At 56.9% G+C, this 25,048-nt stretch overlaps 10 protein-coding genes across 10 annotated transcripts; 7 read left to right on the forward strand and 3 right to left on the reverse strand.

Annotated features, from left to right (window-relative positions):
* Positions 1 to 991: 991 nt before the first annotated feature.
* On the forward strand, positions 992 to 2,474 carry B0I36DRAFT_29356 (uncharacterized protein). The gene is made up of 5 exons (XM_046151802.1): positions 992 to 1,320; positions 1,379 to 1,559; positions 1,618 to 1,658; positions 1,715 to 1,792; positions 1,851 to 2,474. The coding sequence occupies exons 1-5, from the start codon at positions 1,234 to 1,236 to the stop codon at positions 2,442 to 2,444; spliced, it is 981 nt and encodes a 326-aa protein (XP_046007339.1). The 5' UTR covers positions 992 to 1,233; the 3' UTR covers positions 2,445 to 2,474.
* Positions 2,475 to 3,315: 841 nt separating this feature from the next.
* Positions 3,316 to 5,080, forward strand: B0I36DRAFT_29373 (carbon-nitrogen hydrolase). The gene is made up of 2 exons (XM_046151807.1): positions 3,316 to 3,974; positions 4,105 to 5,080. The coding sequence occupies exons 1-2, from the start codon at positions 3,402 to 3,404 to the stop codon at positions 4,981 to 4,983; spliced, it is 1,452 nt and encodes a 483-aa protein (XP_046007340.1). The 5' UTR covers positions 3,316 to 3,401; the 3' UTR covers positions 4,984 to 5,080.
* On the forward strand, positions 5,081 to 5,513 carry B0I36DRAFT_29374 (uncharacterized protein). The gene has a single exon (XM_046151808.1). The coding sequence runs from the start codon at positions 5,177 to 5,179 to the stop codon at positions 5,435 to 5,437; it is 261 nt and encodes an 86-aa protein (XP_046007341.1). The 5' UTR covers positions 5,081 to 5,176; the 3' UTR covers positions 5,438 to 5,513.
* Positions 5,483 to 6,336, reverse strand: B0I36DRAFT_29386 (uncharacterized protein). The gene has a single exon (XM_046151809.1). It carries the CDS (start codon positions 6,112 to 6,114, stop codon positions 5,590 to 5,592), a length of 525 nt encoding a protein of 174 aa, XP_046007342.1. The 5' UTR covers positions 6,115 to 6,336; the 3' UTR covers positions 5,483 to 5,589.
* Positions 6,337 to 6,650: 314 nt separating this feature from the next.
* Positions 6,651 to 8,064, reverse strand: B0I36DRAFT_367581 (uncharacterized protein; the record flags this gene model as incomplete). Its single annotated transcript, XM_046159493.1, has 2 exons — positions 6,651 to 7,891; positions 8,031 to 8,064. The coding sequence occupies 2 exons, from the start codon at positions 8,062 to 8,064 to the stop codon at positions 6,651 to 6,653; spliced, it is 1,275 nt and encodes a 424-aa protein (XP_046007343.1).
* Positions 8,065 to 9,051: 987 nt separating this feature from the next.
* Positions 9,052 to 12,318, forward strand: B0I36DRAFT_296662 (uncharacterized protein). The gene is made up of 2 exons (XM_046151900.1): positions 9,052 to 9,522; positions 9,577 to 12,318. The coding sequence occupies exons 1-2, from the start codon at positions 9,279 to 9,281 to the stop codon at positions 12,153 to 12,155; spliced, it is 2,823 nt and encodes a 940-aa protein (XP_046007344.1). The 5' UTR covers positions 9,052 to 9,278; the 3' UTR covers positions 12,156 to 12,318.
* A 287-nt stretch (positions 12,319 to 12,605) lies between these two features.
* Positions 12,606 to 15,862, forward strand: B0I36DRAFT_367583 (vacuolar membrane protein; the record flags this gene model as incomplete). Its single annotated transcript, XM_046159494.1, has 5 exons — positions 12,606 to 12,620; positions 12,713 to 13,720; positions 13,774 to 14,007; positions 14,066 to 14,401; positions 14,459 to 15,862. The coding sequence occupies 5 exons, from the start codon at positions 12,606 to 12,608 to the stop codon at positions 15,860 to 15,862; spliced, it is 2,997 nt and encodes a 998-aa protein (XP_046007345.1).
* Positions 15,863 to 16,180: 318 nt separating this feature from the next.
* Positions 16,181 to 17,701, reverse strand: B0I36DRAFT_367584 (uncharacterized protein; the record flags this gene model as incomplete). Its single annotated transcript, XM_046159495.1, has 1 exon — positions 16,181 to 17,701. The coding sequence occupies one exon, from the start codon at positions 17,699 to 17,701 to the stop codon at positions 16,181 to 16,183; it is 1,521 nt and encodes a 506-aa protein (XP_046007346.1).
* Positions 17,702 to 18,466: 765 nt separating this feature from the next.
* On the forward strand, positions 18,467 to 19,723 carry B0I36DRAFT_251524 (chorismate synthase/flavin reductase, NADPH-dependent; the record flags this gene model as incomplete). The annotated part of the gene is made up of 1 exon (XM_046150619.1): positions 18,467 to 19,723. The coding sequence occupies one exon, from the start codon at positions 18,467 to 18,469 to the stop codon at positions 19,721 to 19,723; it is 1,257 nt and encodes a 418-aa protein (XP_046007347.1).
* A 1,564-nt stretch (positions 19,724 to 21,287) lies between these two features.
* On the forward strand, positions 21,288 to 24,556 carry B0I36DRAFT_29442 (uncharacterized protein). Its single transcript, XM_046151816.1, has 3 exons — positions 21,288 to 21,302; positions 21,483 to 21,631; positions 22,135 to 24,556. Exons 2-3 carry the CDS (start codon positions 21,609 to 21,611, stop codon positions 24,545 to 24,547), a joined length of 2,436 nt encoding a protein of 811 aa, XP_046007348.1. The 5' UTR covers positions 21,288 to 21,302; positions 21,483 to 21,608; the 3' UTR covers positions 24,548 to 24,556.
* Positions 24,557 to 25,048: the final 492 nt, after the last annotated feature.

Raw genomic sequence — 25,048 nt, forward strand, 5'->3', positions numbered from 1 at the left:
CGCGCTACCAGGGGTGCAACGCAACCTTGGAACGCCTGCTCTGGTGGGTCCTCCGACCTCTCCATCTTTTGATCCGCCGATGATGAAAGTGCCCGCACCGCGTCGACAACTCATCATTCGCCCGGAGATGCCAGCGCAAACAAGAAACCCACGCAAGGCCCGGCTGGGCCGGCCGCGCCGCGCGGGTTGCACGCACGGCAGAGCACAGCACAGCAGGCTAGCGGCCTGCACGCATGCCTAGTGCGTAGAGTCTAGTAGCAACGACATCGTCACACGCCATGCGGTGTGGCCAAGGGCCCTGCCAGCCTCTAGCGTTGTCCTGGAGATTGGGCCTGCCATGGAAACCTGATATTGTTCGATCTCCATACAGCTGCAGCTGACGACAGGCTCGGGGCTCGGTGGTGCAGGAAAATAAATATCGAGTAGAGCCGCCTGCGGGCAACAATTTAAATCTTCTGGCCACCATCCTGCTTTGCGGACTTTGTCAAGCACCAGTGCCTTGGGATTACCACCAACAAAACACCTTACCAGCAGCAACCCAGCCAAGCTCCGATCCCACCTCGGCCTCTTCAAGTCTATCCAGTTGGTAAGTGCAAATCGACCTGGGCGGAAGGCTCGCGACTCTGGCTCTGCGCGACTGTCTTGGAACAGTCTATCTTGTGCCTGGCTGATCGCCGTGCCTCCCTGGCTTCACCAAAATCTCCATTCGGCTTCACCCGCCCTTCCACACCTGCTCCTGGCTCATATCCCACGGCCTAGCCTGTGTCTCACGCAGCACAGCTTGTCTTCCCCTCTGAAACCCTTGAGCGACTCGAAATCTCGGCAGCCTCCCGCCAGTCAGCGCTGGCCGTCCTGGGAGCTGTGGTGCCTTTGTCATTTCCCATGTGGAAGGGCGCTCTTTCCCTGCATGCCTTCCATCCACACTCGAGTCGCACCTTCCTGAGCTCACGAGGCCCTCACCCCCAACTCACCTTCCACCTGGCGTTTGGCATCGCCTCCCATTTCTTCCTCTCTCACCCCCATCACTTTCATCCACCCCAGGCCACGTCCATCTTCTCTCCTGCAAATCATATCAACTTGTCGCGGGCGCTCTGCCATCAGGCACATCCACATCTCCAGTTCTTGCACGCTTTTTGAGACATCATCACCACCATAGCACAAACAGCAAGCCAACCATACTTACTGAGGTTCGCGGTCAACAGATATCGACAGCCCATCTTCACACCCGTCAAGATGAGGTCCTCCGCCGTTCTCCTTGGCGCCGCTGCCGGCCTCGTCGCTGCCCAAGCCGGATTCCCTGAGGGTTTCCCCGCGTGTGGTGTAAGTCCCCATGCCTCAAATCACGCATCTGCTGTCGACCTCTAACATGGAACTTAAGAGCACCTGCATTGGCAACATGCTGGGCCTCGCTGGCTCTCTTGGCTGCGAAGCGACCAACGCCCAGTGCCTCTGCAACAACCAGGATTTCGCGTACGGCATTAGAGATTGCTCGCGTCAGGCCTGTGGCGATGAGCAAGTTGCAAACCAGGTCATCGCCTACGGTGTCCAGTACTGCGCCAGTGAGTAATCCGTGATGATGTGGTCACCATAGGCATGGCTTGCTGACCATGTTCTCAGACGCCGGAGTCGCCGTCATTGTCCCGGGTGCACCTGGTCCCGTAAGTTCCCTCCCAGTATGAGAGTGTCTGAACTTTGCTGATCGTCTCTTCTCCAGTCCGGCACTGGCCCCGTGTCTACAACTCTCGAGGCTACCTCGCCTCCTACCAACACCCAAGGTGCCGTTGGAATTAGCGTAAGCTTCTCATTACAACTAGTCTCGTTTCCCATCAGCTACTAACTGGTGATTGCAGTCCACTGGCAGTGGCGAAGGTGTTGGTTCGTCCGCGTCCGGTCCTGGTGCTTCGTCCGCCTCTGGTGGTGCGGGTAGTGCTTCGACCCCATCTGGCACGGGTGCCGTACCCATTTCGACTGCTGCTGTCCTCGTCACTTCCACCAACTCTGACGGGTCGGTCGTGACCAGCACCATTGGCTCAACCACCATTTACTCGGAAGCTAGCGGTGGTGGCCTTGGTGGTCTTGTTCCCATCTCGACCGCGACCATTGTCTCAACCGGCACCGATTCTGCTGGTTCGACTTTCGTGACCAGTGCTACTAGCACGATCTTTTCGTCATCCGCCGGTGCTGGTTCCGGTTCTCAATCCGCGCCCGGCTCTGGCTCTGGCTCTGGCTCGGCTTCTGGCTCTGTGTCGACGATTGTTACCAGCGTGAGCACAAACGTCCCCATTACCACCACCAATTCTCAGGGCAGCCCCGTCTCCACCAATGTCCCTAGCACTGTCGCTACGACACGCACGACCACCGGCTCTCCTGGCCTTGCTGTCAAGCAGACTGCTGCCCCTGTCGGCCTTCTTGCTGCCGCCGGTGTTGCCGTTCTCATGCTATAAGCGCGTTGATCCAGGTCCCTTGCCGCATCTCGGAAAAGTGCCAAGCGGCAGAGGCTTTGATTAAGGTCGAACTGTTGACGGGTCCAGACAAGGACCGTAATACAAGTGGATGGGTGAAGGGAGACTGGAGTTTTTGTTGTTTTTGGAGCCACGAAACGTCTGAAATGTCATGATGTACAAAGGGAAAGGTCTATTGACCGCTAATGGCACACTGAGATACCCCTCTCTGGGCATTGGGCAAATGGTAGTTGACCGGCTTCTTGCTCTTCTTCACGATTAATGAAACAACTTGTTGTCCGATATTGCATCATCCTGATGCCATCTGGTGATGTGCGGATGCATGCGCACAATCAGATCATGTGTTTTGAACGGAACGGTGCCAGCTGTAAGCGGCGCCGGCCGAGAAAGCCACGGACAGATCAAAGCGATGAACATGACTGCCGGTCGTCGGCTATCGGTCTTTTAAGGTTATGCACGTTGCTGGTCAAAGTATCTGCGGCACTTGTCCAAGGCGCGCCTGACACTGTACCGTGCGGGGCAACTTGCAGGAGCTGACGATTAAGGAAGTGCTGTGCCCGGTTGCGGTGCGGAGAAAGAGGCCATTGTGTGGTATTCCAGCTCATGTGAAGTCAGCCGGCACGCTTCGCCGCTGGCCATCTGTGGTCTGATGGTTATTCTTCCCCTCAATGCCTATCCCCAGTCTCAAGACTCCCGAGAACAACACTTGCAGTGCTCGAGACCACGAGAAGCTGGGCATCGTGGATAACGCTTACACAAGCACTTGACACTCTGCATCTTCTACATCTTCTAGAACCCATCGCCTGACCCCAACCAGGCCCCTCTCGACTTCGGACCTCCCTGACGTTTCCCCGCACCGTAGCATCCCAGGTACGTGGCCAGCTGTTCGCTCAAAGTTCCTCGTCTCAACACACCTCCAAAAAGAAAGCCACAAGCACAATGGCTTCCACCAGCACCGCTGCTCCCTCAAGGGGTACCCCTCCTAGCGGGAAGATCCGGCTCGCGACAGCCTCTCCGGGGACGCAGGCCACGACTCGGCAGACGGTGGGCGAGCTGGAGCAGATAGCCCGGAGGGCGGCGGCCGAGGGCCAGGCGGATATCCTGCTGCTGCCCGAGGCGTACCTGGGTGGCTACCCCCGGGGGTCCGACTTTGGATGCAAGATTGGAGCTCGGGACCCGAGGGGCAGGGAGGAGTTCCTCGAGTATTTCAAGCAGGCGGTTGACCTTGGCGATGTGGTCGGAGAGGCTGGAGCTGGGGGCGGGGAGAGCTGGGTCAAGAGGAGTCTTGGTGGGAGTGATGGTGGTGGTGTTGGTGAGACGACGACGAAGAAGCAGCAGCAGCAGCAGCAGAGGGGAGACGGGACGAGGGAAGAGCTGGAGCGGATCGCAAAGGAGACGGGCGTGTTCCTTGTGGTTGGCTTGGTGGAGAAGGCTGGTGGTAGCTTGTATTGTGCGGCCGTATATGTCTGCCCGTCTCGTGGCATGATTGGGAAGAGGAGGAAGGTCATGCCGGTGAGTTTTGCCGTCCCCCATTCCAGAACTGCCAATGGCTGAGCGGAAGTGGGAATTTGCATCGAGAGAAAGAGAGAGAGAGAGAGAGAGAGAGGTGTGCTAATGATGAGTGACCAATCGAAAAAAAAAGACTGGCACAGAACGCCTCATCTGGGCCCAGGGCTCACCGGCGACGCTCAAGGCCGTGAGCACGGTGATCCGGGGCGTGCGAATCAACATGGCTGCGGCCATCTGCTGGGAGAGCTACATGCCGCTGCTGCGGCAGGCCATCTATGCGCAGAACGTCAACCTCTACCTCGCGCCGACGGCGGACAACCGCGACGCGTGGATGAGCCTCATGCGCACCGTGGCCCTCGAGGGGCGGTGCTTTGTCGTCAGCGCCAACATGTGCGTCCCCGAGGGCGTGCAGTCTGCCACGAACGGGCAGCCGCAGCAGGCAGCTCCGCACAGCAGCAGTCCTCGCACCACGACGACGACGACGGCGGCGGCGACGACGGGGGAACGGAGGAGGAGGAACTCGTGCATGACCGAGGAGGGCTTCGAGATTGCCCTGCCCTCTGCTCCGGCCTCGTCCTCCTCCGCCGCCGCGACCAGCACGACTGTCACAAAGACGGCAAACACGCGGACGCGCCGACGGTCGGTGCTCGACGAGGACGGCAACGAGATTGTGCTGTGCAAACTTCAGCAGGAGTTACATAGGACGACGACCAGCGAGGCCGTTCTCGAAGAGCCCGAGGACGACGTGGACACAGCAGCATCGACGACCGCAACAGCAACAACCAACGGAGCCACCAACGGGACCACCAACGGAGCCACCAACGGAGCAAAGAAGCATACTGCCAGAAGCTTCATCTCTCGCGGCGGCTCGAGCATTGTCTCGCCCACTGGTGACGTCGTTGCCGGCCCGCAGTGGGAGGACAACGAGGGCATCATCTACGCCGACGTCGACTTTGACGACTGTATCCGCGGCCGGCTGGACCTGGATGCCGCGGGTAGCTACTCGAGGTGAGTCTCACATTTCCTGCTCGCTGTCTCTTGTTCCTGGCAGGAGGTTTTCTTTTGGCCCTGTCTTCCCCCCTTTTCGGACAATGCATATTTCCCGGTCAAATGTTTGAGCTACTCCGCCCACATGACCAGTTGCCAGCAAGACCATTTTCCTTAGCGATCATCTCATCCCCTGCATTCCTCTCTAGCAAGAGACAATGAAGTCGTCCGCAGGCTTATGTCCAATTGGGCACACACACACACACACACACACACACACACACACACGACGCCCCGGCGATTTCATGGCATTGTTTTGTGTCTTCCTTGTCATTCCTTCCCATGCTTGTCTCGTGATGTCTCGGTTTCTTCTCGCGCAAAAGTCTAGATCTAGACTATACTGGCACGCGGGAGAAAACCCCACGGTCTCTCCCTCTCCCTCTCCTTCTCTGTTTTTCTATGCCCCGACAAGGACCTAAAGGCGAACAAATGTGGAGGAAACAAGAAGCAGCGGCTAACCCCGCCTTGACATCCCCCGGGGAAAAAACAAAACAGGAACGACTCGTTCAAGTTCTCCGTCCAAGGTCTCGACCTGGACCCTCTACCGTACTACTAACAACAAGCCGAGATGCTACGAGAGATATCGGAACGAAGGGGGGAAGGGCGCGTCGTCGAGAATGCAACTTGGGTTTTTGCCGGGCTCCAAATAAGGAGATTGGCCAGATGCCTGTCTACGTTTTCTCATTTTTGCAGCAGGAGTATTGAGGAACTGCAAACGACATTTGTATTTATATGACAGTAAAAAAAATGAACAAAAATCGAGAGAAGGAACCACATTGGCGATTGGTGGTGGTGGTGATAATAATGCTCGGGAAATCCCCCTGCTACGCCGAGTCACGGGACGGTTGGGACAGTGTATAAGATGCTCCGCGGACATCATCAAGTTTTTAGTTACACACGGCGCTGCTGTTTTCGACAAGTCCGGAGAATGGAAACAATGATGGATGAGGTGGAACAAACGTGGCAAAAAGGCGCACATGGTGGCCGAACAATGTCCCCCGCCCGGCCGGTCTCTCTGTATCAGCTTCGTACCCGGGCCCAAAAACTTGGCATCGTCAAGGGATAACAACGGGACAGAGTCAGACAATCTGGGCATCGGTCCTCGTTCTCACATACCTTTCTCTGAGCTCTGTCGGCATGTGAGAAAAGGGAAAAAGGGGGGGAAAGGGGGGCGAGGGGTACACCAGATATCTCCCAACAGCCGAGTGAGGCTCGGGGCGCGAAATCTTCCCAGCATGCAAGCATGCATGCATGTCAAAAACAAAAAGCACCCGATGCAAGACATAGTTCTTGGCCCATTCTCTGCAATGCCACCACCCCCTTGCCGCACCTCCTCTCCATTCTTTGTGACTCCTCAACTTGCCCTCAATACAAGCGATACAGGTGTCAAAGGTCTAAATCATTTCAATCAGTCTACTCAGCAGTAGATTGGAGGGTATCTCGTCTGTTATCTAATTCCAAGCGCAAAGAAACCCCAATTCGGTAGCACCGGCCAATTGCAATGCAATCAGCCTCCTGTCCGTAGACGTGGAGGCACAAATCTAACTATGTCACAACCAATGGCTGTCTTTGCACGGCTGGCATAAACCCTGCTCCGTGGTCAGACAAGCCTTGCGCTCCAAACACCTTACTCTATTGATCGAGGAGTTGTTTCTCCTTGTGCTCAAGAGCTGGGTCCGTATTCTCGTCGCCACCTGGAGCTAGAGGACGCTCAGTCTCTGAAACCTCCCTAGGGCTTGCAAGAGGACTGTTGACGCCTCCGACGCTCCCAGTTACGCTGTCCGCCCGGTTGTGTCCAAAGAAGCCGCTGCGCACACTGACGGCATCGCCAGCGAGCTGTTTTCCTGCATAGTAGCTGTTGCGCTCACTGGGCAGAGCCGGGGCGACTCCGGTGGCTGAGTATATGCTTGTTCTCTCGGCACCAGCTATACGAGAGCTGCCCTGGTAAACACTGGTGCCAGGTTGCATCGTGGTTGAGCCATCGACATTGGCACTAAGAACACTCAGAGGCAGGCTTTCCCTGCTTCCTCCCCAAAGCGAAGAAGGTGCGAGAGCTCGGACTGATGCATCCGTGTCCATGGATCTCCTCCGCCGCCGCTTGCTAGATGATGCCAAGGTCAGGATAGACGCGTTGTCGGTCAGCAGATTGTTGGCTGTAGCTGTGTTGTACGTGTTCGGAGGCCCGTGGGGCGCAAGATGCGCGGGAATGGCCGAGGCAGGCACCGAGGGGAAAGGTTGTGTGAATTGAATTGTCTGTGGGTTGCCTTGAGAGGCTGCTTGGCTCTGCGAGGGACCGCCTGGGGCATTAAGGGCCGTGTTGGGATTGACCGATTGGATCGTCGTCAATGTAGTCGTCAAAGACCTCACTGACGGGGCTGGTGATGAGAACGTGCTGTCTTCTCCTCTTCGTCCATCAAAACCACCGTTGGCTGTTCTGCTTGTTCCCGCGACAGAAGAGGCCATGTGCGAGGGGGCATGTATGGAGTGCGAGGCATCATGGTCCGTAGAGACGGTCCCGGCCATGGATAGTCCGCCGGCCGTCGTTGGTGGTGCTGGACCATCTCCAGAAAGGATCGACCCTCGACTTCGACCGTCGTCCTCATCGAAAGACACATTCCTGTGCGTGTGTGCCGTAGATAATGATGGCTGACTGTGATGTGCCGGTGTGCTGTCAGGGACGCGCCCAGACTGAGGATAGGGGTTGTTGTATCTGTTTTTGCTGGGCCGCAGCTTCTTTCCCGTTTTCGAAGGGCCGTCGCGCTTGTCTTCTGCAGAGTCTGCCGACGAAGACCCATTCTTGAAGGCGGCGAGCTTCTTCACCCAGCTGGCGAAGGGGCGCCTTCGACTAGAGCGTTCATGCGATCCTGTTGCCTCTGCATCTCTGATCAGCCCTGGCTCAGTGCAAGACAAGGCCAGCCTAATTGGTAGAGCCAGCGTGCTCGAGGGGAACCGGTGCCCAAAAGGCGTCGGATCATGGCGTGTCTATGAACAGGAACCATCCGAGTTGCTTACCATTGTAGGCAGGGGATGCGGATGTGATGGCCATCGCGGGGATGCACTTCCAAGTGTTGTCGCAATGGTCGAAGATGCCGGGAGATGTGTGCTCTGGACGCGGCAAGCGAGGGTTGGTAAAGAGCGTCGAATGGCGATGAGTTGTTGAGCAAGGGCGCAATCGACGTTGGGGAATCTGGGTGGCAATGCTGTTTGCGCAGAGTATGGCGTCGGTACAGGAGTCGGAAGGAGGAATGCGATCACGGCAGCTCCAACAAGCAAACGCTACTGGGGTCCAGCCAGCCTAGCGCAAAGCACGGCGTGTGCGGGTGGCTGAGGCTGGGGCTGCGTCTCCTTGGGAATCGTGCAGCTGTCAACAAAGAGCGGCGTGTTCGGCTTGATGCTCCAGGCAGCACAATGTCTCGCGGGAATCGAGGCGAATGGCCGGATTGGATCAGTTCTATGGCAAGCAGAAGTGTCAGTGCTCGCACACACGAGATGGAAAACCTCACAGTGATCTGGATCGCTTCTTGCGCAGCCGCGCTCCCTGTAGTGGTTGTGTAACCACAGACGCCACAGCGGGCGAGGCGACGCAAGGTGGTGAGCGCCGGTGCAAGAGACAGTGCATGTATACATACATCCCGGACGGATTCAACACATTGAGCACGGAGCCTGATGCGGTTTTAATGTCGATAAAGGCGATGCTTGCCCGGGGAGTCGAGGAGGAGAAGGAGGGAAAGGAGGCTGAATTCAGGCACCGGAAGGCGTGGATGGGCAATGCAAGATGGCCATGGAGTAGTGCCGCATTTCGACACAAGTGGGTGGTGGACGACCACGCAGTGTGCACCACGCACGCCTCACGCCAACCACTGGGCAGTCACCACGGGCCCGGCAGGCAGGCGTTGGTGCCTCGGGAACCAAGACCACAGGGGTCTGTCCTCAAGTGTCCCTCCTTCCCCAACACTGGGCACGCACTACGTAATGCGGGCGCGGTGGAGAACACCCAAATCTAGACAGTGTGCATTCGCTCATCCCCAGTCGTACTGCCTTCTCGCTCAATCCTATGGTAAATGCATGCGATCCCATGGATCCACAGCTAGGCTAGACGTAGCCATCACGTCCTCACGCAGGAAGGCGCTGGCGACATGAAGGTAACATCAGGCACAATAGTCGCATCGTCACCGTGAACCTGCCAGCGAGTCGCGGGCAGACTCCATGGCTGAGCTTCACTCCGCACCATCTTGACATCGCGCGGCCGCTCTGCCTACCATGCAGCAAGCCTCCTCCATCCACCGTCTACCACAAGATGCCATTGCCCAAATCAAATCTTCTGCTGTCATTGTCAGCCTCAGCGATGCGGTAGTCGGCCTTTTGGAGAACTCGCTCGACGCGCACGCCACCAAGATCAACGTATCAGTCGATTTTGCCCGCGGAACCTGCACCGTCGACGACAATGGTTGCGGCATCCTCCCAGGCGACTTTGCGGAGACGGGTGGCCTCGGTCGGCTATATCGTAAGAAAGTCGCCTGCCTCGCACAAGCACTGATCACTAACGATCCTCTCACAGACTCATCGCGTTTCTTGGCTGGCAGCGAGGCCCATGGCCGCCACGGAACCTTTCTGGCATCGTTGGCGGCTTTATCACTTTTGACCATAAATTCACACCATAAAGATCATGACTCGCACAGTGCAATCCGCCTGTACCGAGCCGAAGTCGTTGCTCGTCATGTACCGGCCTCACCGGAGCATAGATTTCTGACCTACTCTCATGGGACGAGGGTGGCACTTCGCGACTTGTTTGGTGGCATGCCTGTTCGCATCAAACAGCGGGCCTTCAATGCTGAGAGAGGACTTCACGCGAGAGAATTTGAACAGTTGAAACACGACATCGCCGCCGTACTGTTGGCATGGCCTGGTTGCGTCCATGTCGCCCTGCGTGATGCCAGTAGTGGACAGACTCTCTCGGTCCGTGTGCCGTCTATCAATTTGCAAGCTCCGAATCAGCGAGGCGATGTCTCCAGTCTGGCAGCCCGGCTGAATGCGGTACTGACCTCTGTCCAACTATCGGAGGAGAAACTCTCAGGATCTTGGATAGAGCTTCGTGCATCAGCAGGAGGGCTGTCAGTGTCGGGAGCCGTAAACCTGACACCAGTTGCTACGAAACGAGCGCAGTTCGTGAGTATCGGTATACGTCCAGTCAGGAACAGTCACGGCTCGAACCTCCTGTACGAAGAGATCAATCGCATCTTCGCTGATTCGGCATTCGGCGTCGTGCAGAACTCGACAACCGAAACACAGGCGCTTTGCTCAACGCCTACATCGACTCGCGAGAAGGCTAATAGTGGCACTCGCCAAGAACAAAAGGGACGCAAAGCCCTGGAGAAGTGGCCAATGTTCTTCCTCCAGCTGCAAATCGTTGATGCTGCTCAGCAAGATGAGGACCACCTTCTTGGCGAGCAGTCAGATTCTCTGTCCAAAATTCAGCGTTTGCTTCGGGCAGTTTTGTGTGAGTTTCTGCTCAAGCATGATCTGCAACCGAGGTCCTCGCAGCCTCACACGAAAACCCCGGATGGCAGACCGCTGTCGACAGAACCGATCGTTGGCCGACGAGCGACGCGTAGTAGTGGTTCGCGCCGGCGCAGCAGCTCTCCCCCTCGGAGCCGCATCGCTGTGGGTGATCTTGCCACTGCCCGAGTTGACTTGGCCGCGACAAGGGACATGCGCGCGCGAAGCAGGTCGCCTTTCAGTTTTTGGGGTCGAATCAAATCCGGTGTAGCATCGGACTCGCAACAGAGTATGTTGCACAAGTCTAGTCCTCTAGCTGAAGCCAACGGGTCTTCAAGGTCTGAAGTCTCCGCTACAGAGAGCGAGCCTTTTCTGCCACCCGGTCTTGCGCCAAGTCAGTCTCCTTCGACCTTTCAACATCGCGATGACGGTGGAGATCCAAGCTGTAAACGTAATACACAGAACACCATCACATGGATGAGTCCTGCCACCGATCATGTTTCGTTTCTCGATCGCCGAGGAGGCCTGCTTACACAGAAGCACAACCAACTTGCCTACTGTGCAGGCAATCGCATCTCCGATGCCAGTCGGAAATACCCTCTCGTAACACGACCGGCAGAGACAAAGCCTGCAAGCCCGTGGCTGACTGATTTGATTTCTAACTGGGAAAATCCAGTGTTTCCCAGTGCTGAATTGTCGATACCAGCGATATCGAGTGTAACAGAGCTACAATTCGACGACAAGCCGCCGCCCATGCGGAAGTTCTCGGAATACAAAGTGTCAAAGGTTATGCTCTCTCAAGCCGAGGCTGTCTCTCAGGTTGACCGGAAGTTTATTCTCGCTAAACTGCCAGCAATGGCCCATGCTACACTCTCCGAGTACTCTCTCTTGATGATTGACCAACATGCGGCAGATGAGAGATGCAGAGTAGAGGCATTGATGCGCGAGTATTTTCAACCTAAACGCACTGCTGCCTCCGATGACACGCAATACTGGAAAGCTGTGGCCGAGCCACTTGACCAGCCTCTGCGGTTTGATATTTCCGACCAAGACGCTGTCAGGTTTGCGGCAGCGAAGTCGTTCTTCGAGCATTGGGCTGTGTTTTACAGTATCAAAGCACAGCCTCGACCGATTGGCAATGACGAGAGGATTGTGCCCCAGAGTCTTGAAATTACCCAGCTTCCGCCCAGCATCTTAGAGCGATGCCAGTCAGAGCCGCGTTTGCTGATCGAGCTGTTGAGAGCAGAGGCTTTAAAGCTGCACGAGTCGACGCAGCCTTTACAGCATATGAATAGCCCAGCAACGAATGACACGGTCGGTGACAGCGATACCAAAGCTCGGTGGCTATCGAGGATTCAAGGCTGCCCTCGTGGGATATTGGAGATGATCAACTCCAGAGCATGTCGGAGTGCCATCATGTTCAACGACAGCTTGTCACTTAAGGAGTGTCAGGAATTGCTCCATCGGTTATCGACGTGCGCTTTCCCTTTCCAATGTGCTCATGGCCGCCCGTCAGTGGTGCCTTTAGTCGATATTGGCTTGAATGGCACAGCGCCGTTCCCAAAACAAAACCATCTAGTCTCTTTTCGAGAAACATACCGAGAATGGGCAGGGACTAATCATAAGATCACAGAGCCTTAAACAGAATGTCAAAGCGGAGGAGTTCCTTTCTGACATGTGCATGATGTTCACTCTCAGGAGTATCGGCTGCACTTACTCATGAGTCTGATGCTCGCATATTGCATACACATAAATATACACATGACAAAAGCGTTAAGAGCTGGGGCTTGATTAAAAGTTGCTGTGGAGGTGTGATGCTTGACTGGTGCTTTGAGGGTTACTATAGTGCGGAGGGGAGCGCGCACAGTATTGGCTACTCCACCCTTGCATATATGGTTGGCAGCTGAGCTCGGAGCTACCGTATGGTGGATGACGTCCCGATTAACCCCAGGCTCCCCAGATGAACCATCCGCAACACCGAGCTGCGCTACCCGTGCACAAGTACTTGCAACACCTCGACATAGAGCTGATGCGCGAAACCTGATGCTCATACCGAGCTGATCAGCCACGCGCAGGCCATAGCAAGGCACGATGGCTCTGCTCCTGGTTTGTCCTTTCCTCTGGCGCCCCCCTTGACGACTACCGTGGGCCGCGATCAGTATTGCTAACCTCCAACGGCTTCGGCTGCTGTCGCGTAGTGGAAAGCGTTCGACTTCTTCCAGGTACACCAGGTCAAGATCGAAGACGACGACAGGACTCTTGATGTCTCGGACGTCAGCAGCGTGTGCGCCGGGTCCGACAGCCTCTTCCTTGGCAGCGACGATGGCTACGTCTATATCGTGGGCCCGTCTTGGAAGGTGATGCGCAGCTTTCGCGCCCACGACACCGACCGAATCACCCATATGCGACAAGTCGAGGGTACGAGCCTGCTTCTGACAATCTCCGAGGACCTCAGCTCTGAGCCGCTGCTCAGGGTCTGGGCGCTCGACAAGATCGTGAAGAAGACCGGACTGCCCACCTGCCTCTCGGAGCTGCGCATCAACAACGGCCGCAAACAGTTCCCCATCTCGGCATTTGCAGCGCTGGACGACCTGTCGCAGCTCGCAGTTGGGTTCGGGAACGGCTCTGTGACAGTCATTCGCGGCGATCTCATAAATGATCTGGGAACACGACAGCGCATCGTCCACGAAGGGGAAGAGCCCATAACGGGTGTCGAGTTTGTGGTCGATGCGAAGACGACTACGCTCTTCGTTGCGACCACGGCCAAGCTTCTGAAGCTGCTGATCTCTGGCAAGGGCCAGTGGCAGGCGGCAAGGACAGTTGAAGACGCGGGCTGTGCAGCTCACTGCATGACCGTCAACAAGAAGACGGGGGACATTATCGTTGCTAGAGAAGATGCCGTATACTATTACACACTGGATGGCAGAGGCCTCTGTTTCGCCAATGACGGTGCAACAGATACTGTCTCTGCCTACAAGGACTACATAGCGCTTGTCTCACTGCCCTCGCCGTCGAAGAACGGTGCGGCAAAGAACATCGGCAGATCATTCGGAGGCGCAAATGCCGACGCGCTGTTCAATGCGTCGACTTTCTTCATGGTCGATCCGGCGTTGCAAATTGTCGCACACTCGGAAACGCTCATCTCCCAAGTCAAGGCGACTTTTCAAATCTGGGGTGATGTCTTTGTTCTCATGCAAGACGGAAAGGTGGGCCATATTGTGCGTGAAGCCAAGCTGAACGACGTTCTGACGAGTTGCAGATCAATCGGTATCACGAGAAGCCGTTACAGCAGCGTCTTGAGCTCCTTTACCAGCGAAACCTGTATCCGTTGGCCATCAATTTGGCTCAGAAGGCTGGTCTGGATGGCTCGCAACAAAACGCGATTTATCGCAAGTACGGCGACTACCTGTACCAGAAAGGAGACTATGACAGTGCCATGTCTCAGTACATAAAAGCAATTGACAGCACAGAGCCGTCACAAGTTATCCGCAAGGTATGATCTTAGACTGTGAAGCCCCATCTGCTCTATGGCAACCTAACAGCACAAACAGTTTCTTGACACCCAACGGATACACAACCTGATCGAGTATCTTGAGGAGCTGCATGAGCACCACAAAGCAACAGCGGACCACACGACACTGCTGCTCAACTGCTATGCGAAACTGAAAGACGTGGAGAAGCTCGAGGCATTTATCAAGTCTCCTGGAGATCTGAAGTTCGATCTAGACACGGCGATCACGATGTGCCGGCAAGGAGGCTACTTCGAACAGGCGGCATATCTTGCGACCAAGCACGGCGAAAACGAGCTCGTCACAGACATTTTGATAGAAGATTCAAAGCAATATGCTGATGCCCTAGACTATATTTGGCATCTAGATGTGGAAACGGTAAGCGACTCTTGCGTCTTCTTTGTAGAATCTATGTGCTTTCTAACACATCCTTAGGCGTACACGTGTCTGATGAAGTATGCCACGGTACTGCTCGAGAACTGCCCGAGCGACACGACCAAGCTATTCATTGAGTACTATACGGGCCAATACAAGCCGAAAGTACACGCCACCCCTATACTACCACAGCCCGAGCAGAGGACCGGGCTTGCTGCTGCTGCCGGTCATGCCGTACAGAATCTGACGACACTGTTGCCACTCCCATACATGAATAGCCCTGCCATAGCGACGCCAGATACACAGAGCAACACCCCGGCTACGACGCGTGACGCAGAAGCCGTCATTGAGCTGGGCGATGCACTGGAGCCCAAGTACAAGCCGCCACCGCCACGAACCGCATTCTCGGCATTCATTGACCATTCCGACAACTTTATTGCATTCATAGAGGCTTGCTTGGAAGCAGACTGCTTTGGCGAGCAAGACAAGGCCGACTTGTACACGACGCTATTCGAGATGTACCTCCACAAAGCCAGCGAGCGCAAGGGCATACATAGAGAGGAATGGGAAGCCAAGGCGAAGAAGCTTATCGAAGGAAAAGACCTGCCCATCGAAAACTCGAATGTGTTGCTACTCTCTCACCTGTCCGACTTCCGCGACGGCACAACGCTTGTCAAGGAGCAATCCGGCCTCCTGTTCGACATCTTCCGCTCCTACACCTCAGCCAAGGACACGCGGGGCGCAATCAAGGCGCTGCGCAAGTATGGCGGGATAGAGCCGCAGCTCTACCCTGCGGCGCTGGCCTATTTCACGTCTGACGCGCGGGTCCTGGACGAGGCGGGACCCGAAGAGCTCGAGAGCGTGCTCCAGAAGATTGACGAGGACGGGCTCATGGCGCCCTTGCAGGTCATCCAGACGCTCGGCGCCAACACGGTGGCGACGATGGGCATGATCAAGCCGTACCTGTCCGAGACGATTGCGCGGGAGAGGCGCGAGATCGCGACGAGCCGCCGCCAGTGCAACAGCTTCCGCCGCGAGACGGCGCAGAAGCTCGGCGAGATCAGGGAGCTCGGGACCAAGCCCGCCGTCTTCCAGGCCCAGCGCTGCCCGGGCTGTGGCGGCGCCCTGGAGTTGCCCGTTGTGCACTTCCTCTGCAAGCACAGTTTCCATCAGCGGTGTCTGAAGCAGGGTGGTGGTGGTGAGGCTGCTGCTGACGGCGTTGGTGGTGGTGGTGCCGACGCCGCCGCCGCAGGATCCGAGTGCCCAGTCTGCGCGCCGAACAATTCCGCCGTGCGGGCAATGAAGGCACGGCAGGACGAGTGGAGCACGAGGCACGACTTGTTCCGCGACGCGCTCGAGAAGGGCGGGAAAGGCGGCGCTTCTGGAGGAGGAGGTGAGGATCGGTTCAAGACCGTCTCTGGGTGGTTTGGGCAGGGTGTCATGGGCGTCAGCACGCTCGAGTAGGTCAATAGAACCGTACATCGGGCGGGACTGGAGGATGGATCCCTTGCAGGTTGTGATTGTAGTATCCGATATCCCAGATGAGCATGACGTTAGATTATGGCTTTTCTAGATTGGTTTTTCGCGCGAGTGAACGCGGTTGCCGTCGAGTTACAGATTGACGCGATCTAGGTTCCATTCAAGGACAAAGACAATTGCATTTTTGGTGGCCTCATCTTCATGATATATACTACATCGTCCTTAATCAAGTCCGGAAACCCCTCTCAGCGGAAGGTCACTTGGGGAGGTTGGAAGGTGTCTGGACCAGAGATTGAGGTCTCCTCATGGGCGCGGCGTCACGCCAAACAACTTATTGAACCAAGCTCCCACAGCCTGGTGCCCGAGGATTGACCTCCAGTCCTGTATCTCGTGGAGCTTGACCCCCACGACAGAAGTTGTCTTGTCGTCTGCGCTGCTACTGGCCCCCGACAGCAGAGACGACTCCCCCGCAAGCCCGCTGATCTCTGCGTCCGTGACTTGTCCGTGGCGCACAGACATGTGCGCTTTGAACGGCGCGTCGCTGTCTTCGATTTCCAGCTGCGACGCAGAGTCAGGTCGTGGCCGAGGGTCTTCTACCGTGGGGTGTGTGGAGAACGTGAATTGCGGCGTCTGCGCGAAGATCCAGTCTAGCGAACTGAGCTCGTCATAGCCCTTGCGAATGGCTGGTATGCTGCCGAGGAGAGACCTCGCGGCTTGTGGTGTGATGACCTCTGGTTCTAATGGTGTAAGGGCTGGAGAGGTTGCTGAAGACGATGGCGGCGGCGGAGGAGGAGATGGAGGCTGAGATTGTGGTGTTCCGGCAGTTGATGGCTGCGAGGTGCGGAACTCTTCATTGTTGTACATTTTGTCAAACTCACGCACCACGGCTCGCTCAAAGGGTGATCCTGGATCATTGGACAAACCGACGTTGCGGATCGGACTGCGAACACTTTCGACACCTCGAGCCTTGATGTATGGTTCTGCCGGGGATCGGAGGAACTGTCCGATGACTGGCAGATTTGGGGAGCTCAGAAGAAGCGTGCCGTGGTGCAGTGAGCGTAAGCGCGTGAGCTTGTATGCCGATCCTGAGATCTTGAAAGTGCTGCTCTTGCTGCCGGGTCTTGAGCCGGCAGAGGTGGATGTTGAGGTCGCAGATGTCTCATGCTGGACATCCATGACAATGTCATGGCGCTCATTGACGCGGATCTCGAGCTCCGTGCCCAGCGGAAGACCACGTAGGGCACGGACGACCATCTCGGCGTGCTTATCGCGGTCAAAGATGGCTGGCGGGCAGATGATGCTCCAGTTGATGTTGCCAGCGTCGTGGAAGACGGTGCCGCCACCAGAGCGTCGCCTTACAAGCTGCACATCCACTGGCTCGTCATTCTGCGCCTCGCCATCAGAAGCGGTGACGGGCACCTGCGGTGAGCGGAGCAGCGCATCGCTGCCACCCTCAGGACTCCGGTAAGGCCGTAATAGATCCCTCGAGCCCTTGAGCAAGCCCAAGTTGACCTCGACCCATGGGTTCTGGTTGCGCCCAATGACAACACATGGCCTGTTGGTATAGAGCAGCAGGACGACTGAGTCTGGGTGAGACTTCTGGAGGAGGAAGTGCTCGATCGAGAGGTTCAGATATGGGTCGCTGCTGCGCGAGATGTATACCTGGACCCGTCCCGAGGCGTGCGAGATCTTGTCCTCTGAGAAGAACCGGCGGGCTGGCCGGGGCGCCCGCTGTGGCGATACAACAAGAGCCCTGGGCAGACTGGACGCCGAGCAGAGGCCCTGACGGAAGGGACCGGCCATGCGCGGTATTGCGCCTGTCATGTCGAGAAGGACAATCTAGGTTGGCTGCTGCAAGTCATGTCATGGCCGCAACATGGCAGCGCGTCTCTAGATCGCAGTGGATCGGGGCTGGTGCACACCACCACCACAGGCAAGACTGCAGCCAGCAAATGTTTTGCCGCTGGTGCAGGGGCCAGCCAGCCAGCCTTCAGCAAGTCCGCGGCCGTGGACGCCTTCACCTCATGTGTTACAGCTACAGGTGTCTCAAAGCCAAGCCTCTGACCTGCTAATTACTCTCAAAGACAATTGACACGCTGACCACGACTATGGGCTTTCCAGCATGGCGGGCTGGGAGTGAGAAAGCTCAGGCTGGCTGAGGGATGGGATGGGATGGGGGACGGGCCTATATCGGACCAAGCGGCGCGGCTGTGACTGGGCAGGAACGAGGCGCCCCACCCCCACCATCGTCGGCGCAGTCAGAGTTCGAAAAATGTCGTCCCATCGGCATGCGCTTTGCCCAGGCGTCAAGAGTCCACTTCTCCCGTGTCTCAACATCTCAAAAAACTCATCACTGACCGCGCTGCAGTCGACACGCCCGTGACCACATCTCTCCGCAGAGCCTTCCTACACAATTGTCGAGTCGACGCGCTCAAACTCGACCCCCTCCCTGTCGACACAGCCTGGCCCCGAGTTCGGCCACGAACCCCAATACTTCCAAGGTTGACCGCATCCCTCCACGAACTGCCAGGTGGCATTGTACCTTCGCCCTCGACAAACACTCTCCTACAGCAGGACTTACGACCAGCCATGTCGACCTTCGGCCACGCCTTCAAGGTTACGACCTACGGCGAGTCTCACTGCCGCTCAGTGGGATGCATCATTGATGGCTGCCCACCCGGCATGGAGCTCACCGAGGCCGACATTCAGCCTCAGATGACCCGCCGCCGCCCCGGCCAGAGCGCCATCACCACTCCTCGCAACGAGAAGGACCGCGTCGAGATCCAATCTGGCACCGAGTTCGGCGTCACCCTCGGCACCCCGATCGGTCTGCGCGTGCTCAACGAGGACCAGCGGCCCAAGGATTATGGCAACAAAACCATGGACCTCTACCCTCGCCCCAGCCATGCCGACTGGACCTACCTGGAAAAGTATGGCGTCAAGGCCAGCAGTGGTGGTGGCCGCAGCTCTGCCCGTGAGACCATTGGCCGTGTGGCTGCCGGAGCCATCGCCGAGAAGTACCTCAAGCTCGCTTACGGCATCGAAATCGTCGCCTTCACCTCCTCAATTGGTGCCGTGCACATGTTCCCGCCCACTCCCGAGATCCCTTCGCCCAGCCAGAACCCCGAGTTTCTCAAGATGATCGAGACCATCGACCGCGAGACCGTCGACAAGTTCCTGCCCGTGCGGTGCCCCAGCCAGGAAGCGTCGGACAGAATGACCGAGTACATTGCCGACTTCAGAGACCGCAACGACAGCATTGGAGGCACAGTCACCTGTGTCATCAGGAACGTTCCCAGCGGCCTGGGTGAGCCCTGCTTCGACAAACTCGAGGCGTCCCTGGCGCATGCCATGCTCAGCATTCCGGCCACCAAGGGCTTCGAGATTGGCTCCGGCTTCGGAGGGTGCGAGATCCCTGGCTCTATCCACAACGACCCCTTCATCAAGTCTACTGCTGTCCACGGACCCGAGACCGGTGCTGCGAGAAATGGCATCCCGCGCCCCAAGCTCACCACCAAGACCAACAACTCTGGTGGTATCCAGGGAGGCATCTCGAATGGTGCACCCATCTACTTCCGCGTGGGATTCAAGCCAGCGGCTACTATCAGTCAGGAGCAGACCACAGCGACCTACGACGGCGAATCTGAAGGCGTGCTTGCTGCCAAGGGCCGCCACGACCCCTGCGTTGTTCCGCGCGCAATCCCAATTGTCGAGTCCATGGCCGCCCTGGTCGTCATCGATGCTCTGCTGCAGCAGATGGGTCGTCACGAGGCTAGGAGACAACTACCGCCTTTGAAACAGACACTTGAGCCGTCCGACAACGGGGTTTCGATGCAGACCGAATGAGGTGGAGCGAGGCAGGGCCCGACTTGGTAAACACTCGAACGCATATACCTTTTCTTTTGCTTTATGTGGATTTCTTTGTGGCGCAATCTGGCATAGCTGTGGACGAAAAGTTACTGGCATCTACGTGTACGAGAGAATAGATGGGTGAATGTACAAGGCTACTTGCAGCGAGAATTTCACGGAGAGTGCTGAGAATTGCGCTGAATGTTAATGTGTCCCTCCCCAGGAATCGCGGAGCCAAGTCACATCAAACGCTGAAGAGTTTCTGGCCTCGTTATTGAGCGGGTTATGGCGAACAGGCCTTCTTCGGCTTGATGAACGGCAAACACACAAGATACTCTTATCGGTTTGCGCCAAGTTTTCCTGTGATCGGCAGTGGCTCGAGATTGCCCGCGAGTTATCCACGACTTGTGGTACGGTGGAGAGCTCCCGTTCCCCAATCGCCCAATAAGGTCCGAACGGCAGAAGGGGATTTGGTCTGATTGATGGGAAGACTCAGCCGAGGGCTATCAATGCAACCACGAGCTGGATGTCGTGCAGACCAGGGCCGATTTTGGAAGAGCTGCCGAGCTTGAGAGGCGTGACTGACTCGAGGCGGGGAGGCAAATGTCGGGCAGCTTGGTGGACTGCCCAGCCAAAGAACAAAGCCATTGACGAGACACGAGACCAGAAGATCTGCCCTCTTGGCAGCCAGATTCAGGGTCCTGCCAGGCCTAGCTAGCGTCCAGGGCTCAGTGCCTGGGGGCTTGCCAATTGGGTGGACTCTGGTCAATCAACGTCAAGAGAGGGCTTGCTGCAGGGGGCCTGACCAAGCTTTGGGCTCTTTGTCGCCGTCGTCCCCACACACCACTTCCCGTTTCTGGTCACTCTCCTCCACGATCCCTCCCTCCGCCCTCTTTCGCAGCACCGAGCAAGACGACAGGCAAAGGTTCACGCCACGCGACATGGAGTGACATAGCGTTGCGGCTGTGCTCGGCCATCGACAAGGGTCTCTCCCAAAGAGAAGTCGACCATGCCTGCAGGGACGAGCCACATCCTCCTCGAGTCCGCCCGGCGTCCACTGAACACCCATCCCCAACCACCACCGCTCTCTGGCCCGGTCCAGGATGGGGGAGTCTGAGCGCGTCGGTGGCTTCGATGGCCCCCTGTCAACAATGGCGTCACAGCATGCCGATGCCCTGGCACATCCCCACAAGCGGGCAAGCTTGACTCACAGACGATAGATAAATGCCAGTCGGCCTCTCGCGATGGCAAAAAACGAAGGAGAACCCTTGGAAGGGTGGGCGCCATCCACCAGTCACTCCGTGGTGTTCCCCTTGTGCAAGACAAGCTTGTTCGACTATCCGCCCGACTATATCCGTGCTGGCCTGCCGCCCCTCTCGCTCGGCCGACAGCTTGGCTGCTGTCCTGGCCCGCCCCTGATCGCCAGCACGTGTTGTACTCACTCGGCCATAAAGACCCTGCACAAGTATCTGCCTGTCCCGTCTCGATCGATCTGCCTCATCGTTCGAACAAACAGGAGTGACTACCCCTTCGGCAGCCGCCATCAAAGAGCCGCTCAGTAACAAACTGCCCAGTGGTAAGTCCAGTCTTGCTCTGCCAGCCGGCGGGCCGTCCCCACAACAGTACCACGTTGCAGACCCCAGCAACCACCAACCAAGCGGCCGCCAGCAGCCGCTCCTCAGACTGCTCTAAGCGCGCGCTCTTGCCCAGGCCAACCCAATCGACCATGTGCGCTGACCCGATGCTCGAAACACAGCACCAGCAGCCTGTCTGCGCCTAGGGAAATTGCAAAACGTCTATTTTCCGACATTCTGCAGCTTAGAATAGGCCCAACAGGCGCTGCCCTCACGAGTTTCCAAGTTCTTGGCGTGGCGTCTGCCGCATGCACGCAACAATGACTGCAAGGTGAGTGGGCAGCTGTTTGGTCAACCCACGCTGGTCTGACTTACACGACACAACACACACCCTCGCTTCACCTCCTCAAAGAAACCCTTTATCCTCTGAGCAACACCCACCTCCCCGCCTACAGCCCTTTCTCTTTGTTTGCTGGTTGCATTCCTTCCCCAAGGCTTCTGTGCATCCAGAGCTTTTCCTTTTTTGTCCATCCTGCAATTTTTATTCCACATCTCCTTGTCATTGCATACGCACGGAGTCACTGGCACCCCTAGATTGTTAGACACGGCATACTCATCCCGCATCACGAAAGACACTGGCAACTTGTCTTTCTCCGTTTCCCATCCCCTCCTTGTTTGTCGCCAGCAGGCTGGCTTTAATCACCGTGTCACCTACTCTTTCTTCATATCTTTGGCAACGGGACCATTATAACACTGCATCACCCCTCCCTTGACGGCGAATCTCCAGTCGTCTTTCACGACGTCTTCACAAAGCTAAGCCGATCCATAATATAGTCGCGAAAAGACAACCCGCATCATGGGTTGGCCTTCAAGCAACGACGGGAACTCACCGTCCCTTCGTACCGACGGCTTCACAACCTCCAGTTTCCACAAAACTCGCTTCGTCAATCCGGCGAGGCATACAAAGCACACCCCATACCTGCGGACCCCGGCCCGTCTCTCCCAGGTCTGGTTCAACCGATGGACAGTTCTCATACTGCTCGTCCTCGTTCACTTCCTCATCACCCTCAGCAGCCTCAACTCTGGCCTCGACGATGCCAAGATAAAGGCACTCTCCGCCTGCACAAAGGTCGAGGACATTGGTAGCTCCATGGCCTCCATGCCACACTACCTTTCCAGAGGTGTCAACAGCCTTGCGGCATCCGGCATCACGAAGTCGGTCCACGCTCTCCTGTCCGTGCTGGACATGATCCTCAGTGGTGTCGAGGCTCTGATTCTCTTCGCCATCCACATGTTCACCGATACTTATGTGTGTCTTCTCAGCTTGGCCATTACCGGCGGCCTGAACGCCACTGCCGCCGCCATTGAGGGTGCCACGGACGGTATCAATAAGGCAATCGACGCTTTCGCTAACAAGGTTGATGATGCCGTCGCCCCGATGCAGAGCGTCATTAATGGCGCTTGGTCTGCGGTAGATGGCCTTGGAGATGGTATCAATGCTGGCACCTCTGTCGTAGGTGGCGTTGTTGACGGCATCACGGGAGGCATCGGCGGAATCTTCGGTCGTGTTGAGCGCAGTACCTTGGTTCTCCTCGACGTCGAGGCCACACAGCTCGCCAACTCTTGGTCCAGTGCTACTGCGACAGCTGCGTTCCCCCGTGGTACGGAGGCTCTCGAGCGTTTGGCTGAACGTTCCGAGCTGGTGATCGACGCCATCCCATCAACGGTCACGGCAGCCAGCCCGCCGTTGCCAACCGAGGAGAGTGTCCCTCTCGTCACCGTCGCTCCCCGTGCCATTGACATCGGCCAGGCCCCGGATATCGGTAAGACTCTGTCGGGACCTATTGCCGAGCTCAAGAGCTTCGATATCAACGCGAGCGGCGTCGTCGGTGACATTGAGTCTCTCCGAGACAAGGTCCCAACCTTCGACGAGGTTCGCAAGCTCACGGAGGACACGATCGGTATTCCGTTCGATTTTGTCCGCAAGGCGCTCAATGATAGCTACGGTGCATGGAGGTTTGACGACACGATATTTCCGCTTGCCAACAAGGAGGCCCTCTCTTTCTGCTCAGAGAACTCCGCGCTCAACGACTTCTTCGAGTCGCTCTTCAAGCTGACCGCCACGGCCAAGATTGTCGCCATCTGCATCCTCTGCTTCCTCGCTGTCGCTGCCTGCGCGTGGTTCATGTTCCTTGAGATCCGCCAAGGCCGGAAGGAGGCCGAGTATGTCCAGACTTTTGAGACCGAGCAGTACGACCAGATCGACTTTGCACACCTGTTCTCGCGGCCTCGCATTGGCGCATTCTCGGTCAAGATTGCCCACAAGATTGCCCCAAAGCCGCAGGACACCAAAAAACGCATGCTCATCCGCTGGTGCATCTCATATGCAACCTCGCTCCCCGCCATGTTCGTCCTGGCCCTGGCGATTGCCGGCTTCTTCTCTTGCCTCTGTCAGGTGATCCTGCTTAAAGCCATCGAGAAGCAAGTTCCTGCTCTGGCCGAGCAGGTTGGTGATTTTGCTGAAGATGTTGTGTACACCCTTGGCAACGTCTCTGAGAGATGGGCCACCGACGCCAACGGCGTGATCATTGGCTTCAGCGACGAGCTGAACAACGACCTGTTTGGGCACGTCGAGAACGCCACTCAAGCTGCCAACGACACGCTCAACGTATTGGTTGACAGCATGAACGACGGCCTGACCAAAGCCTTTGGCGGTACATTCCTGGAGAACCCTGTGAAGGACGTGGTCCGGTGCCTCGTCGGGCTCAAGATCGAGAGCGTGCAAAAGGGCTTGACCTGGGTGCATGAGCACGCGCACGTCGACTTTCCCTTGTTCCCGAAGGACGTCTTCAGCATGGGCGCGCGCGACTCGATCGAGGGCGACTCGGAGCTCACCACGTTCCTTGCTAGCCCGAGTTCCGTCTCGACCGACGAGGTGACCGGCGCCGTCACCCACGTCACCGACTGGCTGTACAATGGCATCATCCAGGACCTGCTCATCTCGGCGGCCCTGTTGCTCGTGTACGCGCTCGTCGTGGTCGGCGGCGTCCTGTACACCGTCTTTGCAATGATCACACCTGAGAAGAACCGCGGCGTCAACGACCTTAACGAGATACGCCGGTCCGGCGAGGTTCCCCGGCGCAACGTTACGACCGTCGAGGCCGGCGGCGCTGGCAATAGCGGCATGCATCAACGCAGCAGCAGCTATGCCTCCTACGACTATGCTGCGGGCGAGCCGAAGCGCTAAAGATTTGAACACTCAAGTCTATGTTGCCCTGTCTCTGGGTTTTGGCGCAATTCGTTTACGGTAGCCCCAACATGGCGTTTGAGATTTGGACATTGATGTTCTAACGCGAGACGTTATATGTATATCCCTCCCCGTTGGTTGTTCATCTGCTTTGTTTTGTGGTTTTCCTCTGGGTACATTATCCCTTTTTTTGGATTCTGCGGTTTCACCAGTCTCTCTCCTGTTCTTCTCTTTCCTTGCAAACTTCGTCATTTTGGTAGTCATTTTCTGGAAAGCTCGACGTCGCAGATACTCTTTTCAGTCATCATCATGTATACTCCTTCCAGCCCAACTTGTCGCGCGCGCGTCGTCAACAACCACCATCACCAAGAATGGTCTCCCCCTTACCGCCGCGGGCAAGCGCCTCGAAGGGGTCCTTCCCCCCGTCGTCCTCGTTAGTCCCCTGCTGGTCATGGGGTCTAGGATGTTTCCAGGCGGTCGCCTATGTCAAATCAAGTCTAT

The sequence above is a fragment of the Microdochium trichocladiopsis genome (assembly GCF_020744255.1).
Source record: "Microdochium trichocladiopsis strain MPI-CAGE-CH-0230 chromosome Unknown B0I36scaffold_10, whole genome shotgun sequence".
NCBI lineage: Eukaryota > Fungi > Ascomycota > Sordariomycetes > Xylariales > Microdochiaceae > Microdochium > Microdochium trichocladiopsis.